This window comes from Pleurodeles waltl, chromosome 6, assembly GCF_031143425.1.
Source record: "Pleurodeles waltl isolate 20211129_DDA chromosome 6, aPleWal1.hap1.20221129, whole genome shotgun sequence".
Taxonomy (NCBI): Eukaryota; Metazoa; Chordata; class Amphibia; order Caudata; family Salamandridae; genus Pleurodeles; species Pleurodeles waltl.
In genome coordinates, this window is record NC_090445.1 from 1,058,565,815 (window position 1) to 1,058,584,649 (window position 18,835).

At 45.1% G+C, this 18,835-nt stretch overlaps 1 protein-coding gene across 3 annotated transcripts in view; it reads right to left on the reverse strand.

Moving 5' to 3' along the window:
• Window positions 1-18,835, reverse strand: part of PLEKHG5 (pleckstrin homology and RhoGEF domain containing G5) — an 834,379-nt gene that overhangs the window by 31,269 nt on the left and 784,275 nt on the right. For all 3 annotated transcript variants that reach the window (XM_069240015.1, XM_069240016.1, XM_069240018.1), the window contains one exon: window positions 168-350. In XM_069240015.1, coding sequence (XP_069096116.1) covers window positions 168-350 — 183 coding nt within the window. The remainder of the gene's footprint in view (window positions 1-167; window positions 351-18,835) is intronic.

The window sequence follows — 18,835 nt, forward strand, 5'->3', positions numbered from 1 at the left end:
TAAACGCTGGTTCCTCCAGAGCTGCGTAAAAGGGCGCACGGATAGAGCAATCCCAACAATGCCATAGTTCGTAATAGCTGGTCCTTAATAAATGCAATTACATAACATAATGTGGTACCACAGGAAAGAGCAATAACCACATTTATAGCTTGATTTGGATAACTTACCCGTCCAAAAGGGCCAGTGGTCCCGGATCCAAAGAACCCGCTGAAGCGACTGGCCGCGCGGTTCTTCCAGGTGTCGATGCCATTACTGGGGAGTGAGCCACTCAAGTTGGGCAGTGCATCCTGCACTGGGATACTGGAATCACCGAGGAATTCATTCATATTCTTCCGCCGCCTTCCAGGGGCCTGCAAGAAAATGGCACTCTGGTTATCCTCAAGGCATGGATATAGAAACGAAGCAACAGTCAGGTCACACAATCTCCCCAACAAAGGAGAGTCCATTTACACAAAAAGAAAAAGTATGGCAAGGGTTCCTGGCTCCATACCTTCATGTACAGGCAGAACTGCAGCAGCAGGCAGAACATCTCCGCCGACCTCCCGCTCAGAATGCCCTTGGCACTCCCCTGGTGGGAGCGGAGCACAAATCCCCAGCTTGCTGGAGTCAGTCGCTCCCTAATCCCTGGTACTGCTATTCATAGGGGGTCACACAGCTCAGGAGCCCAGGCCGGAACCGGAAGCAGTTGTGTTCTTCCCCCAGGAACGTGTCGAAGGCTTCAATTACTGTTCGACCGCCATGACTTCCTGTGTCACCGGCGAACTGTGAACCCGGGTAACCCAGAGCCTCGCAGACACGTCAGACTCTACACACACTGTACTCCTAAAACTGTGCACAAAGGCAATCCCTTAACACAAACACGCCACCTTACAGCCGCCAGGACTCACTTTACTGTACTCAACAGACTCTACCAGGCACCTCTGCATGGTCTCGTGCAGACCCACGCACAGTCCTACAGTCCACAGGCCTACAACAGACCCTTATTCAGCTTCGACATGCAACTTGTCTGAAACCTCAAAATACCCTCACTTGAGCTGAGAATACCTTCAGACTAAACATAACAGCCCTTCACAGAGGAAAATGAAAAGATCCTCGCAAATCCTATCACATGTTTCTTTTCAGGTCTCGCCTCAAAAAATAAAAAATGCATTCATATATGACAAATGATATGCTATGAATCTATATATATATATATCACAACACAAAGACACTTCATGCCCCACAAACAGATTTCGCCAATACTATGCAATCCACATCTGCTGCACTGTTTGACTTTAAAGAAATGATAGTCTGGTAACGTTTCCAGGTGCCCTTGAAATGGACGTGCAATGCGCCGGCCTGCAGATAGCCCAAGTGTCTCCAAACTGTTTTGAGTCTCTGATTGGTTTTCCTCTCGCCAATGGAGATTGTTATTTAAATAAAAAGTAATCCACTACCATAATTTGTAAGTAATCATGAATCCACCCCTCCACACAAACACACACACACTTACCATGCTGAGTTAATGCCCAAACCCACCAATACTCATGGGCACCCTCACTACTTGGAATAGAAAACGCTCAAATAAACTAGAGAGATGAGAAGTACTAAGTACAGTCGTATTACAAAAGGGTTTATGTCTCCATAAGCCTTTAAGGTTTCCCTCGGGGTTCCCTTCTGGGGTGTCTTCCCCAACAAGAACTGTTTCTGCTACATCGCAGCCTAGCCAGCCCTCTCAATGACGGCCCCAAATCTCAGACACCAGTTATTTCATATTGTGTTTGAATATTATCCCTTAGCCGCCGTCAGCTAGAAAAAACATTCACCTGGAAGCACTTCGACTGACATGAACGTTGCGGGAATAATACTCGACGCCAATTTTTACATAACGCTCACACTTCAGAAAAACGTAAGCTTTGTTTACAGGTTCCGCGCTGACAGAACTTCGATTACTGCTGTATTTCATAGATTAACAGCGCCCAGAGGACCCCGTTTCCTTCCTAGCACTATGGCCCATGACACACTGGCTGTGACACAAAAAGACATCGCGGTCCAGCCCATCGGCAGGCACAGGGTCTCTCTTTCAACGTGAGCTGACTGCATGCTTAGGTTTTACGCAGATTCCCAATGAACACTCCCATTAATGTGTACAAACGGGGCAGCGCGCCTCTGAAGTGCCCGGTGCAACAGCCATGATCAGACGGGCGAACCTCCCAGGAGTTATCAGCAAAACGATATGAATGACAAACTCACCTCGAGCTGACACAGCAGCGCGCTGGGCAGAGCGAGGATCATCCCTTCGGTTAATGCACCGGCTGGTTATGTAAAGCGTTTAGGGGCGGCAGCAGCTCTCTGGAGCCGGCAGCCACCGGGCCGGGGGTCTGCTCACGGGGCGAGCCTGTCAGACATTGGAGAGCCTCGGATCCTCTGCACAGGCAGAGCATGTGGACAGGAAGGGGCGGGGGCAGCCCTTAGTCAACACTGCGTGAAGACGCTGCGGGCATGACTACTGCTCGCATTGCAGCGAGGGGGCTGGTGATGTCATGGCGATGGAGGGGCCTGGACTTAAGTGGGAGCGGGGAGAAGCGGAAGGCACAGCAAAGAAGGGACACAGGAGTTCAGCAGAGAAACGCCAAGCCGGATCAGAGAAAGACGGAAATATAGAGTGGTGGAAGAGAGTGTGTGAAATGTATATATATATATATATATATATATATATACACACACACGTGCGCATACACACACACACTAGTCAGATAGAGAAGACAAGGAGAACCAACATATCCGTTTCTTTCTGACGGACACAAGTATGGGCAAAGATAAGATATATTATTAAGTACAGATTCCTGTGTTTTTTGCCTACGAAAATACATAATGCCACCGAATACCATTAATTTGAAAGTGAATGTGCCCTTTCAGATTGTTCCCCACTTCAGAAAGATCGACCTAATGGGCCTTGGTGCTGTGTGATCTTGCACACATTTCAGTCTCGCCGCAAATGAGTAACTGTTTTCCAGACAACCATGAATGAGTGCGCACAGCCCTGCCCAGCTCCGCCCCACCCTCGGGACTCAAAGCCTGGTGTGTCGTCAGAGCGACCTGCCAGCCCCCTGGACTGATCTACCGAGTTCATTCGGTAGCTCAGCGAGGTAAGCGCCCGCCGTCGTTCTCTGTGTGTGACCTACACGAGTCTCATACTGTTCAGAGTCAAATCAGCCTGGACAATAGAGGAGCCGTCGCACTGGTGTACATATCGCAGCCATTAGTAAGGAGCGCTGTCACTGGCCTGTGTCCAAGTAGGCAATGTTGAGACGCCCTTGTGGCCGTGAACGAGGACTCCTCCCTGAACGCGAGGTACGCTCCTTCATTTAATTGCATCCTTCCAGAATTTAGGGTTGCCCGCAGTCTCATCTAAGTAAATAATACGCCACAGCTCCATAAAAATACAGAAAACAATTTCAAAACCCCCCTGGATCCACACATTCCCCTGAAAAAACTATAGGAATGCTCGGGATAGCGAATGCGTTTTGGTGCGAGTCCAAGACACCTTGATGTGGTAGTGCGCCTGGAATATGCATTCCTAAACGGCGCCTCAGATGGGGACCGGAAGGAAGAGTGCGGCAAACAAAAACTTTGGCATTTGGCTGCCGCCATCGCCCCATACATATTCGTGTGGGAAACTGATTCACCTGCAACGACCGGGGAGATATCAGAACACCCGGGAAGACCCGCACCGTCAGAATTGTGTGGCTATTTTATAGCCACATATCTTAACTCGGACTCCGCCTTTCATCTCCTATGGTGAATAAAACGTGTATCATTGAATAAGGCTGAGGAAACGACAAAGCACTATGTAGTGTGTATTACATATCAGGTCAATAGTCAATGTTATTATAATGACTGCAATCAAAACCGGCGGCCATCCAAAATCTCACTTATTTTCACCAAACCCCAAAAGAGTCACAGTGTTCTACTCACTGCCTTTGAGGCCTGCCCCATTGTCAGTCGGGCTGTCACCCATCCCCTCACGCCGGGCTCTCGCTCCCAATATGGGGGTGGGGACAGCCTACGTAGGACTGCTGGGTTTATTGACGCGGTTCAGTGAGATGGAAAACATTCACAGCTGCCCCCTGACCTCTCCCCTCAAAGGTCAGCCCAAACATCTCTCCTATTGGCTGATATTAGAGCGGGGAGGGAAGGCGTAGGGTGCTAGGCACAACAGTTTCACATTAAGGAGCTAATCCGACCTGCGCGCTGTGCTGACACATGGACACAAGTGCTTGGCAGATATGTACACTCATTCGAGGAGCTCGACTTTTAGATTGGGTGTCCTAGCCAGAGGCATATCCAAGGGAATGATGCTCTGCTCCAGCTCTCCCCGCATCGTGTCCTTACACTTGTCTCCTCTAAGTCACGAACACACAAAAACCATGGAACCTAATTTCGCCAACAATGCTCTGGCGACCAAAGAAAAATGTCCCTCATTCCAGACGGGATTAGAGCCGGACATCACTTCTTTACTATCCTGTCGAGGGACTCCAGTTTGGAGGGTTGGTTGCTATTTGGTAATCCGTCTTACACAAATACCACATTCCATCCCGCCCACCCCCCAACATCGGTGCTTTAAAAAAACAAGAACATACATTCCAGCTCTGCTTTGTTTGCTAGCTTCGTGGTTCTATGCGAGCCCCAGTCCTTAATTTGAGCCGGTGGGTGGCTCGGCACTTATTACTAGAAAGATAAGAAAGCTTCTGCTGGTGGTGTCTAAGTAGGCATGTCAAGCCAAAGCTCAGCAAAGACAGCCTCAAAGTCTGCAGCATGACCACACCGGCACAGCATGGTGTCTCATGCACAGAAACAACATCACAAAAGCCACATGCCTTCTCCCTCCTTTTAACATGGATTTATCAGCAGGAATGTAAGTTTGATTTACTCTCAAACCCATTATTAATCACGTTTTAGTAAAACGCATGCCATCGGCGCAATTACATTATACATTAAAAAAACACATGTCAATAATACAAAGTAACACACACACACCAGAGACCACGTATGTCTCAAATTTGAACTTTCACCACAAAAATGTATACATGCAAAAACTCCATTTAACATGCCATTGCCTATCCATTTAGACTTTATGACTTCACATTAAGGATGAAACTTCACGTTGCACCACCATATACAGTCCCGGGCTCTCCTGTTCTATTAACTAGGAAGTTGTCTCATGTCTTTACCAAAATCGTCCTTATACATGTTAAGAGCAATGAACGCCGGATGCTGTGCTGAAAATGCTAACAGGTTTGACAGGCAGACAGAAATGGAACGCTAACCTCTCCACTCGACAAGAGCTGTGTTTCGGATACTGAAAACCTTATGAAGAGGGGGTTAACACGTTTCCACTTGCCCTTTATTCTGGCACTAACATCTGTGTGGAGTTGCCAAATAAAATACAGATTCAGTCCAACCAGATTTACGACTTTCTAAAAAATTAAGTACAATCGATCGAGACTTCGGCGCACAGTCCCAGCAGCATTTCTGGAACATATGCTTGCAGTAATTTTAAAAAAACACATCGCAGCAGCTTGTCAAATTCCAGAGTACTGGAATGTTTTTTTCTTCTCAGGGCACCGTTTGTTGTGATTTTCTACAGCCCCGGGCATCAGGGCAGGTCATCTCTATGTGAGGAGTGAACGACTGGAAGCATCAATCGCTGGGTCACCTTACACACCATTTTAAGATACAATCTCAGGCCACAAAGGGGTAGCCCCTGGCTGCAGCGCTAGAAAGCTGCACATAAGAGATCGATGCGTGCACGAGATAGGAATTCAACCACTTGACAAAGACGAGGCGCTTTTCCATGTGTTTAGCGATCGGGGTCTTAAGTAAATACACTGTGGTATCAACAAAGCCAGAGCTCCCAGGGTGGGCGGGGTCTGGGGCACTGAGATACAGCCCCAGTGATACACACAGATCTAGATTCGCTCCAAGCTTCACCCCTCGGGTGTAAACCCCACTAAATACTACACCTGCACGCGCTCATGTGCTGCTGTATCAAATGCATCTTTGTGACAGACAGCTCACTCTTCTAGCGGGTGACCTAACGCTCGCGACAGTAGAGTCCTAAAGGAAGAGCTCCGCCAGACCCAGAGAGGGCTTCCCACTCTTGCTTAATGTTCTGTATTGCAACTTTAGCAAAGAGCAAACCGGCGATGGAATGTGTGACTGTTCCGCCACTGCCAAACAAGAACGCCAAAAAGACGAGCTCGGTCTAGGATGCTAGGACATACACTGAAGGGGCGCGTGGGGGGGGGGGGGGCGGATGGGACGAGCATGGGGTATAAACAAAAGTAACATCTGTAATTGCAAGGGGCACTGCTCCATCATTTACTTACTGGCGTGTGCGGGTGGAATAGCTTTACAATGGTGTGACCGCGGTGGCGATGCTGACAATGACCCCATTCACTAAACGCAAGGGACATCTGCTGTGACATTCTGCATGCAGCGACATGCATGACTGCACACGTGACCGCTGTCTGTGTCGTCACTTGTGCAACCAGTGACAGCCTTTGAAGCAAGGCCGCGTCCTAACATGCTGGCACTATGCGGTAGCATGTTAATGGCATCTAGGCGCTGTACCTTACGCTTCGCGGAACCTACGGCCCTATCTGTTTATCTAACACTCCCGGCACAGCCGTCATTTTAAACCTGAAACTGAGTGACTTCGTTCCTTGCCCTGTGAAAGCCTCAGGTCCTAAGGAGACGAGCATGCCAATCTACCTCAGATCTGTGATGGCAAAATCTTTACCGATAACTGCGGTTGCCAGGCAGCTCCTTATCATAAGGGCCACCACTGTCAGCGCTCAGTTGAACTAACGCACCTGAAAAAGCTTTGTAGAAGCACATCCAGGACAGAACCAGCGTGTCCGTGATGGCATGGCCCCGTCTGGTAATCTTAATGAAATATGAACATGGACAGAGTTTCTGATGAATGAGCTGGTGCCGGAGAGCGCTATTGCGAACGTGATCGCCCCCAGAACCTTCTCAAGGTAACTGATCTAGAGTGAGATAAGCAATGTGCCCAAGATCACACAATGCGACTAAGTAAACCGAGATTACAACTCGGATCTCCTAGTTCAACTGCAGTTGAACCTCGTTTCGCGATTCCTGAAACCTAGCAGGAGCCGAGTAGACGTTAAACATTGAGAGAATCCTCACGCGGGGCATTATGTTCTTGTAAAAAGGGATTGTGCTGCTTCGTTAGGTATGTTCACAACACAAAATAATTAAATACCAGGTTGTTGCTTTTGTCCTGGTCTTTACCATTTCAACAAGTACTACGAATACTGCATAACACACATTAAAGTAACAAAGTATTTGGATGAATATCTCTAGATATCAGGGGTTGGTTGTATTCTGCCACATGATGAGCGTTGGATTTCTGGATACAGGTTATCCGTTTACAAACATGCAGCAAGTAAAACTATGTAACAAATGGTACGCGCTGGAGAAGCGTCACTTTGTTGAACGCCGAGGAGTAAAGCCGGGTGCAGCCACTCACCGTCAGGGCGCCCTCGCAACCAGGGTTCAGCACCTCGTCTATTACACAGAGCTGGTCCCAGCTCTTCCACGTCAAAAGTCTGCCGAACACGGTCTCCGGCTTCTGTTTCATGCTGGCTTCTCACGTCCCAAGTCCACACAGAAAATAGTTGCTAATTCAGAAACGCGCTGCCCCCCGTCTTCAGTTCTGGGGTGCGCCCGTCTGCCCCATCAGAGGCCTGGAGCGTGTGTCGGTCTGTCCGCCGTGGAGAGCTGCCCGCGATAGTCCGCTCGGTCCTGGTGCGGCTGCTGAGTCTGCTGGGGCAAGCCCGAATGCCTCCCTTAAGATGATGCGCCTCGAGGGGGAGGGCAGTTGTATCCACTCAAGGAACACTCACCCCCTCCCCTCACAGTGGGGCTAAACAGATTTCATCAGCTGGCCATCCCTCGGAGGAGATCAAAGCGGAGCGGGCAGGTCTGGGGGCGCACACCTCCTGGCAACCTGCCGTTTGCTTGCACCGCGGGCACCATATGGGCGCCCCAGACACACTGATAACCAGGTGCAAAGAGCCAGTCCACTCATTATGCTAATCAGCCCGATGCATGAAGCGGGCTGGAGGGGGCGCGGATGTCCCCCCCCCCCCCCCCCCCCCCCCCATCCAGAAGACCTCGGAACCGACGGGGGATGCAAGGACGGACGCTGGCCAATCACCACCAGAGTAGCATCGTTAATTGCGTCTGCAATCCACACGCTAACAACCAGGTGTCAAAGACAGGGCGAGAAGAACACGCAATATACACTCTTTTTATTTAATCAGAAACCACTGATTGCTGAAAAACATGATTGTGCTCAGGGACTTGTGCGAAAGCCGCCAACTTTATTTTATTTTTGCAGCTTTATTTAGCGCGACCTCGACCCAAAGGTTCTGTAGCGCTTTACTGTGCACCAATTACATTACATTTTATTGCACATTATATCAACGTGTACCTACATTCATCGTTCACCCGAAACTTTGACAGAACAGATAATCTAGCTGCTACTAAATTGATCCATTTTCCATAGCACCAAAAAGCCAGGCAATAGTGAGCTGAATAAATATCCAATAATCAGGGCCACCGGAATTTTGCGATTCTGCGACTGCAGTGTTTTATGCATAATGATAGATTTGCCACAAAATCTGCTGCGTAATCTCCAGATTTTAATACAAACATTTTTTGTATCTCAAACGAATCAAAAATGCTACAATCCCAATGATCCGAGTTTCCAGGCAGTGGCAGCCCCAAAGGATGACTGGTAATGTTCCTGTTGCTGACTACTGTATTTGGATATTAAACTGGTACGGCTGAGGTGAAGCCTTTAACCAAGTAGTGCTAACACATGTAAACAACAACATTATGAAGTAGTACTATTACAAAATGTGCCTTATTAGGTCACATAACCTGCCTTTTCTTGCAGCATAATTTAGTCAATCCTGCCACATAATTTGGTCCTCCTGTGCACACAATTCCAGTGGACCTGCCAATTACCTAACCTACTACATTATCCTAGCCTGAACAGAAAAAAAAAAAAAAAAAAAGTGAGCCCGATTGTTGCCTAAATTAATCTATCCTATTTCAACATGTTCCAATACACGCTGAACTTACTTAACAAGACGTAAAGTAGGAAAAACAAGCACTGGCAAAGACAACGCGATTTTGAAAGGCATTACCGAACTTTTGGCATTGCCAATGCTTGTTGCATATGTTGAACTGCATGAGAAAAAAAAATCTTGTTACAGCATGATGATGTACACATGTAGCACCAAGCATGCAAGAGCATGTCATGGCGGTGTTGGGGGGGTCCGTTCTGGCTTTGGTCCCAGCATGCCGGCATATATATGTATATATATTTCATTCATTTTCCATTCCAAAATGGTGGATGTCATCCAATCAGAAGAAGGATGGTTAAGGAGCAATTGCTCATGGAGAAGGACCAATAAAACAAAAGGACGGGAGCACCTGAATAAGAAGCACCAAATGAAACTGCAAAGAAAGCCCGCAAATGACAAGTTACAGGCTTACTCAAAGCCCCCTTTACATGCTGGTATTGTAAACAACCGAGCTTTCAGCAAAAGACAGCTAAAGCAGTTTGTAGGCAGGACCTACAAATAAATGTCAAATGGCTCTAGGCCATGTGGAGTACTTTTATTCAGGCCTTCATTTTTAGTCGATAGCAAATTGCTTTATTTCATTTATAGGTTCAACAGAATAAAGTCCCATCATGAAATGTACTGCCGAATAAAAAGATATATTTGCACAAGGAGTGAAAGTATGGCCCCACTTGCTAGCAATTATAGTGAAAAGGAGGGGCTCTGGGCTGTGAAATGGAAGGGGAAAGATCCAGCTGGCAAGTGAAATCTTCTCTACATACAGATTTTTTTAAAAATACATTAAAATGGTCAATTTCAGGACTCACAAGAACCACTCTTAATGAAGAACAGTAGGTATACAATGGGATTAACGTCTAGTTTATAGTTACATTTTTTTTTAACAATAATTTTAGGGATGCAAAAAAGTGAATTTAATAACATAAGTTCAATATGAATCTTACGCTCACTTTTGGATCCTTAAATGCAATAGAAACCACTAGTGATCGTCAAAGGAGGGAGAGCAAGACATGACAACACTTTAAAGAGGCGCAGTAAATCCCTCTAATTGCTGAAAACACAGAATCTCTCAGAGATGGAGGATTACCAGGTGCCTTCGGAATAAAACTCCAAAACCAACTACTTTAAGAAACAAGGCACCAACCAGAGGTGGGTAGCACCAATGGGAAACTAACATCCCTCCTATTCTACAAATCAAGGCACTAGCTATGGCTGGAGCATCACTGGATGCACCCAGGAGGATATCCAAACATGACTATCCCAAGACATGAGGCACTGTTTGGAGGGGAGAACAATTAAACACCACCTGGAGGAAATTCACACCTCTCTTTCCAAAGACTCAAGAGAAAGAGTATCTCTGGATACAACCAGAAGGAACCTCCAAACCCTTCCATTCTAAGGCACTACTCAGAGACACAGCATCGCAGGATACAACCAGGAGTCTCTGAATACTAGAGCACTACTCAGAGACAAAACATCACTGATTATAACCAGAAGGAAGCTCCCAACCCTGTAAGTCTAAGAATCAGGTACTATTCAGAGAGAAGACATCACAGGATACAACCAGGAGTCCCCAAACACCAGGGCACTACTCAGAGACAAAACATTTCAGGATACTACCAGGGGGAAGGTCCAAACCCTTCTATTCTATGAATCTAGGCACTATGCAGAGACGTAGCATCACAGGATACAACCAACGTCTTCAAACTTTAGGGCACTACTTAGAGCCAACATGTCACTGGCTATAACCAGGATGAAGTTCTTAACTCTCTAACTGCAAGAGTCAGTGCACAATGCACTGCTGAAACATCATTGGCTAAAGCTGGAAGGAAACTCTAAATCATCATATTCTAAGAATCAAAGCATCCTCCAGAGATGTGACAACACTGCATACAACTGGAAGTATCCTCCAAGGCACTTGTATTCCTACAAACAAGTCACAACTCAGAGACTGAGAATTGCAGGATACCACAAGCATGAACATCCAGACCGCTCAATTCCAACAAATAAGATACTACTCAGATCGACACCATCAATAGATACAGCCAGCAGGACCCTCCAAACCCTCTATTTTAAACAACTGCTTAGAGGCAGAACATCACTCGATATAAACAACTTCTTGGAGTTGAAACATCACCCAATACAAACAACTGCTTGGAGCTGGATATCACTCGATACAAACAACTGCTTGGATATGGAACATCACTTGATACAAACAACTAATTGGAGCTGGAACATCACTCGATACAACAACTACTTGGATCCCGAACATCACTCGATACGTCCAGGAGAAACCTCCAAGCCAGTATCTTCTAAGAACCACAGCTTCTCTCACTTATGACATAACGTGCTAACAGACACTACTGAGGTAACTCCCAAAATTCGACTTTTCTACGCACCATCCAGCATTTGGATAGTAGGGCACTACACGGTCCTAGCAGGAAACATGAAACTTTCCCTTGATATTAAAAAAAACACATGACAAATAGTAACAAGACCATAACACTGCACTTGGAAGGAGCCTACAAACCCCAAATGAAGAAACGTGGAGCCTTTGAGTGAGAACTAGACATCAGATAATAGCAATAGGAACATTAAAACCCTATGAAGAAAATATATGTACAATGAAGAGAGCATCACAATCGTCCTATTATAATAACATAAGTACATGCAAAATAGATAGAACAACTGGTTGACAAAGATGAACACTGCAAACCTTGGAAACAGACGAGAGGTGAATACTACCATGGGGAACCTTATACATAGGCCCAGGTGAAATGTTCACTGAGCTGGAAAAATGTGCACATTTTGCTCCATCTGAAATTACTTAACTTTCACATTACTAATTTTGTGTATTACTTGATCATGAGAGACTTCATTACGCACAAGATGTCTCATGAGACTGTAGCTGTTCAAACTAGTCTCCTGTCAACATTTTCACAAGACTTAGATGCCAGTTCATGTTAAAAAAGAAAATCACGAGATACCGGCAAACCACCATTCACATGGAAGCATCACTGCATGTAATTTTCATAGAATTTATCATTTTTTGTTTAAAAAAAAACAAAAAAACACCTGATGGCACACCACTGCTTACAATATACTTATTCTTAGAAATAAAGAACCTCTCAGAGGAAGGGCCACCAGACAAACTGTAAGGAAGAGACAGAGTCTCTCAGAGAGAGAGAATGAGTTTGCACGATACCCATGAATCCCGCAACGTCTAATTTCAAGTAAAACTGACTTCCCAGATGTGGAGGACCGCCAGCCATCTTCAGGAGGAACAGGTTAACTTCTGGGACCCTATGAAATAGAGAATTTCTCCAAGACATTGGACCACCAGCAGAATTCCCACAACCTACTTAAAAAAAAACATGGACTCTCTCTGAGAAAAGCTCTCTCAGTGATATGCATTGGGACTGGCATAGCGCCAACCTAGTTGAGGAGGAATGAAGCATTCTATATAGCAATAGGGTGGCACTATGATGATTACATTTTTTGCGTTGGCTGCCGCCAAATACAAGAGGGGCTGAAGCATTTCTGTTGCCTGCAGACATCTGATAGCTCCTTTAGAAATCCTTGAATCAGACACACTGTTGGGCCAATATGACTGCAGACACTGACAATCACAGCCTGAATGAACTCCGGCGAGATAACCGAGTGATTGATGACATCTTTCAGAGGAGGAAAACCCCTGGTTTAACTTCGGATTTCATAGTACATTGGTGAACTTTTGATCTAGTGTTGTCGCAATGTGTGACCTGCAGCCTTGTGCTTGGTTTCCATTGAAGGAAGAGTCCGTGTGCACACCTGACCTGTGACGTGAACATTTCACCCCTTGCAGAAGGCCAATGAGCGCCCTAATCTAGTAACTAGGCCGCTAGCACTGGCAGCTAGTCCGAATTCCTCTAACTTGTCCACTAGCTGGGGGGACAAGAATTCAATCTCTGCCTTAAAAGTTACCCAACTTTAAACATATACATGGGACCAACATGTGCTCTAGCCCTGAACCAAAATAATCCAAGCACGTCATTCCAATACTCTAAATGTGGGAAAAGTAATTAGTGGGCGGGAAGTGACGTGCTCGCCCACCCCACCTCGCCTGTGCATTGTGGTATTAATTAGAGAGTCATTAGCCTCCAATAAGCATTGCCTGGGATATAATTGTATATTGCCCCGTTCTCGCTTTTTGTGCTTTGACAGTCTGGACAATGAAGAGATGAGCGTACAACAAATCTTTCGAGACTGGAACCTGATCACTTCCGTTTTGCACACAATGCGGTCATTAACGGAGTGTTATTGCCTGCCATGATGCTTCTTAATGGGATCTCCCTGTTCGTGAAAATCAATAAAAGCAACATATGAGCCAGCAAGGGGCTGCCCCCGACAATGGTCGGCAGGTGATCATGCACAAAGCATCGTGACATTGTAACATTTTGTTGTTTTAAATGGGGGAGCGTTCGCGCCTGCACTGAAGTCAAGGTGCAGTTGTCATTACGAATGGCAGGCTTCTAGGTGGGATGCAGAGCCACCGCGTGTGGGGGGGTCACGCTGCAGCAGAGGAGAGGCCTGGGGGAGGAAGAAGAAGGAGGGAGAAGAAAGGGAAAGGCCAGTGGTGGGCAGAACGCGAAGAAGAAGGCCGAAAAGAGAGGCAGACGAGGGAAAGAAAAACAAAACATCCTGCTGGAATGGAATGGGGGTGATAGACCTTAGCGAGCATGGCGTGGCAGCGAGGAAGGGGCGGCGGAGGAAGATAGGAGCTTATGGAGGAGGGGGAAAGCTAACGGGCGGAAGAGAACAGAAAAATGTGAGAAGAATATGAGGCGGGGCCGGACCCGGAGGGAGGAATAAGACGGGTTACACGGCTAAAACGGGCTGGAGATAAAAATATAGAAAGGGGTAGAAATATATAATTAGGATAAGATCAGGATAAGGAACGATGTAGTGGAGATAAAAGATGAAACTAGTGGGTGGAATTCAAGGAAAAAAGAGTGTCTGAGAGCCACTGGCAGGGAGAGAGATAAAGGTGGAAGTGAGAGAAGAGACTACGAGGCTAAGGAGAAGGAAAGTTTGGAAGGCGAAAACATGCGAGGACTTAGAGAAGAGAAACAAAGGCGGGGACCGAGAAGTAGGGAAAGAACCAAACGAGGGTGACAGTAGAAATAAGCATTGGCAAACGCCTCTGTAAACGAGTGGCTTTGCCAATGGTATTTAGCCGCGCTGCGCAACATCCAGGATGCTCAGCTGCAAGCCTAAAGTTTACTAAGCAAGCAAACAAAAGAAGTCCACGCGGCCACCTGTCATCTGCGTCAAGGTTTTTCCTCCTTGCTCCAGAGAACAGCTTTAACCGCGGTCCATCAAACGGGGCTTGCAGCTTAGCTGTGCCCCCCTCAACTGTTAATTCCATCAGTCAACACGCGAAGGTCACCAGCCAACTTTCACAAAGTGTCTCGATGGCACACCATTTACAGTAATTTTACTAACTTGTCATCCTTTTGAGACATAAATAGTCTTTTAAAATCTGAAACAAATACAGCAGATGATGGGTTATGACGACTGCAGCATAATCATATTTATAATAATGTGAACTCGCAATTGGAGTTTTTAATTGACTTTGCACTTATATGAGCAGTACATAACACAAACCATTACCTATTTAAAATGTTCAAGCATCGCTTTCCATTCAATCAGTGTCAGAGGCAAACGTGCAACGTATGCTAATTCCATGTTTGTTTCACAGTACTTTCATTTTGAATAATTTCTAAACACAATCATTTTACATTTGAACAAGTACAAAGATTTACAAAACGCACATGTCCTTTTTGGAGTTTTTAGTGTAGCACTATTTATAGTGTCAGAGTACTATACTAACCTAAGGGCAAAACGTATTTTTTAATGTATTCCTGACACAATAACATAAGAATGCGTAGCTTCTTAACCGCTTCAGTGCGGGCGTCTCTGCTTCCCAGGTGCGGGTCACGACCTGTGGCTGACACCAGGGAGGGGGTTAAATTATTACAGGAGACACAGAAGATCTTCGGTGTCTCCCCCCCTCCCCCAACTCGCCCCATTGTCACGTCAGCGCACCGCGAGGCACACTGACGTCAGTTTGTTTTCTCCACCGGAGCACGAAGCGGCCTTGCGGACGCTTCCTACTCCAGTGGGGAAAACAGGCCCAAATGGCCTCCCCAACGTTTGGGAAGGCCTTGTTTGAAAGGGGGAGATTCTCTCCTTTCAAACGAGGCCTTCATGAACCAGTTTCCTGCCCCTCTACGATCGAGGGCTAGGAAACCCCACTAGACACCAGAGATTTGACTTGAGGGTAGGGGGGGGGTGTTAGCCCCCCTTGGAAATCGGGGCCCCCTTGCCCCAGGGGCATATATATATATATTTTTTAAAAGATAGGTTTACCCCTTTGGGGAGTGGCAAAATCACATCCAATCGCGCCCCAGGGGTTTAAAAAAAAAAAAAAAAATTTTTTAAAAAATGGAATTGACAGGGGGTCGTCGTGAGCAGGACGACCCCCTGTGGGGGCAATCATTTTTTTAAATAGTTGTATTGTTTCCCTGGGGGCCACTATGGCCCCCAAGGAAACCATACAGATATATATATATATTTGCTACCAGTTCTCTTGCAGTTGCAGCTTGCATCTTCAAAGCAATGCACATACTTCAACTGATGCGTTTCAACTGTAGCTCTTAGGCAGCATTAAAAAAGTTAAATAAGTCTTGTGATTATGTTTCTGCTACAAAAAGATTTGACTTTTGTCTAGTGGCAGTTTTGATGACATAAGGTAGCGCAGAAGGTTTATATGCCATCTGCAAAGATCAAATCTGTTAAACAAAAAACCAGAGCACTCCAGAGAATAGTCCAAACAATAAAGTAGCCAAGTCCATAGAGAAACTTTTCTTCTTCTTCCAATGAATATTCTTTATATCTGGTGAGTACAAACAATGCAAAAAACAGCCAACACATGTTTTGTCTAAAGGACTTTTTCAAGGCTGTAAATTGAAAATCAAAAGCCAAATGTATATAGCGTAGGTACAATAAATAACATTGAAGTAAAAAAAAACTCAAGAGGTACATTAAGAAATGTACAAATAATATGGTAAGGGTATGGGGAAAGAAAATCAAATAAAAAAAGTGGTGGGAAAATAGGAAAGGGAAAGAGCAAGCAAGTACATCCAATAAATATATGGGAAGACCCATCATGCAGAGAAAATCGTCTCTATGATGGAGAGAAGTGCCCATGTGTGTCAAGTGGAATATGGATCTACATGAAAGAGAAATTACCCAAAAGAAGGCAAAAAAAAAACCAACACTGTAATTCAGTGCACGCAGAAACAATAATGCTGATAAAGTGCCGCACTACTACTAACGTATTATTCATGTGTGAAAAGTGAAAGCTAACAAGAATGATAGTAAATCAAGATGAATCAACATACCAGAGTATAATGCATGAGGATAAAATTGTCAGTGAAAGGAGTGAGATGTCAAAATCGAAAGAAGGAAGTGACATTTCACAAGTAGAATAGAACAGCAAATCACTGTTACTTGGTTTCTCAGGAAACTTCTCAGGCCATCAAATAGAGAGGATCACGATGGACTATATAAGGCCATGATAAGCCCAAAACGAGCTAAGAAATATATAAAGGTACTCATTAGTTTTTTTCAAAATTTGGTGGCCAAAACTTAGTTAAAGAGCATGTGGATATGAAAAGAAGAAGAAATATCTAGTCCAAAAAATAATAAAATAAGTACAAAGCCAACAGCACAGTTTGCTAAAGGGAGAACAATACTAACAAGGCCTTAGTAATAATAGACTATTGGTAAGTATGAGGTACTGTTGGCCCAAAACAAACACAAAGATATTAAAACGTAAAAAAACATGCTAAATAGGCATGTGACCTTTAAGAGAAATGCTCACCGAAAGCCAGACCTAGAAACTTAACTGTGAGGTGTGGTTTTGCCTTCTACTTAAAGGCAATAAGAGCCAGAGAAAGGTCTGAGTAGACTAATAGTCTGTTATTTAAAACAAATCCATGATTGGTCCTCCACAAAGCTGGCGTAAGCCTGGATTCATCCTGCTGATGATGTAACACACCGAACTCCAATTGGGTACATTTTGTAGTCTTGCCTTATCCTCGACATTTGGTCATCAGAGATCTGGAAACCAATGAATGAGTCCACAACAATGGCTTCTGGCCCCTTTTTACTACCCATTTTATCATGTAATTGTGTTCACAACCAGCGCTCCCTTTACACACCTCTGCCCTCCCCCATGCTCGTCCACCCCAGCTTCCTCTTTCCTTTCTCCCTCAGATACATCCTGTCACTGCAAGCCTTATACAGTCCTGCCTCCAGTTTTGAGAATGTTTCAGCCCATAAGTACGCTCCTGATACAACTCGTGATTACAAGTTTCTTTAATATGTTTGTACTAACAGTGAAAATCCTTAACAAAGAATGTTTTTGTTAAAAAAAGAGATACATTATCTTAACAGATGGTCGTTGAAAAAAAAAGGCTAATATATACAGCTTCTCCTGCATCAGATGATCTCGGTCAGGATGCCCTGAATGCCTCTTTCAACCAAGATAGAATCTATGTCCACTAAATTTAATTCTCCTTCCTGCTGCCTTTCCATTATGTTCAGATACTTTAGCTTGGTCTCTAAGGCTTTATAATCTCATGTTAGAAATCACAGTTCACTGTTCTAAGTGATGTGTTTACGGGCAAACATCCTTTCAAGATTAAAAATACTGACTTGTTGAGGAAATGGTTTGTTTCAGTTCCTTAGCTTGAGACCAACGCTCCTACATTTGAGAAATAGAAAATAGAAGAGTAGGTAAGATACGCCTCAAGTTCCAGTCAGAGAAGCACCAGCCTTAAGGGGAACTGGAGAAATACGGGACAACCAGGGCCTTTTAAGAGGGAGGTGCATTTGGAACTTGGCTCAAAAGTAATGAAGGTTCTTACAATAGGGAGGTCCTACATTTGGCATTGGGCTGTCACCAGCAATCACCTGGCAAACATTTTCAGAGTCACATTCACTCCTTGAGCAGAAGATGTAAACTTGCTGGGTAAAACTGAGAGCGCATGGAGAAAAGGTTGGAGAGTTGGAGAGGTGTTTGCTATTTACTGATGGGGTTTACAATCCAAGGATCTGACTAGAAGGAAAATAAAGCAGTGGACTTTGAAAATAAATAGCAGTAATGTAAGAAAATGGTTAAAAAGTAGTAGTTTGAAAATATTTTTTCATCCACTAAACAAATACAAAACTCATAATACAGTATAAAAACAATAATTATCAACGTGGTATTATGATCTTCCAGCCGGACAATGTTTTGCAAATGCTTCCACAGCATTTTGGTCCATGGGTAAAAGAGATGGAGAAAACATAGGAGTGCGGAATAGTGGCTGTTGTAATATTAAAGATGGTATGTGAAATAGGGCATTATTTAGCTGGGAAGCAGGGCAGACCTAGAAGCTGATAAAGCACTATGGCCCAGAATGGGGTGAGGTATTTATCCCACCAGCTAAATACCGATATCCTCAGGTGAGGTATTTACCATGTGCAGTAATACAGAGTTCGCCTCCTAAAAACGAGAAGTTACATGCAAAAACTTGCACTTTCTGCACCAAATGCTGCGAGTCACGGATTTCTCCCACTCCACA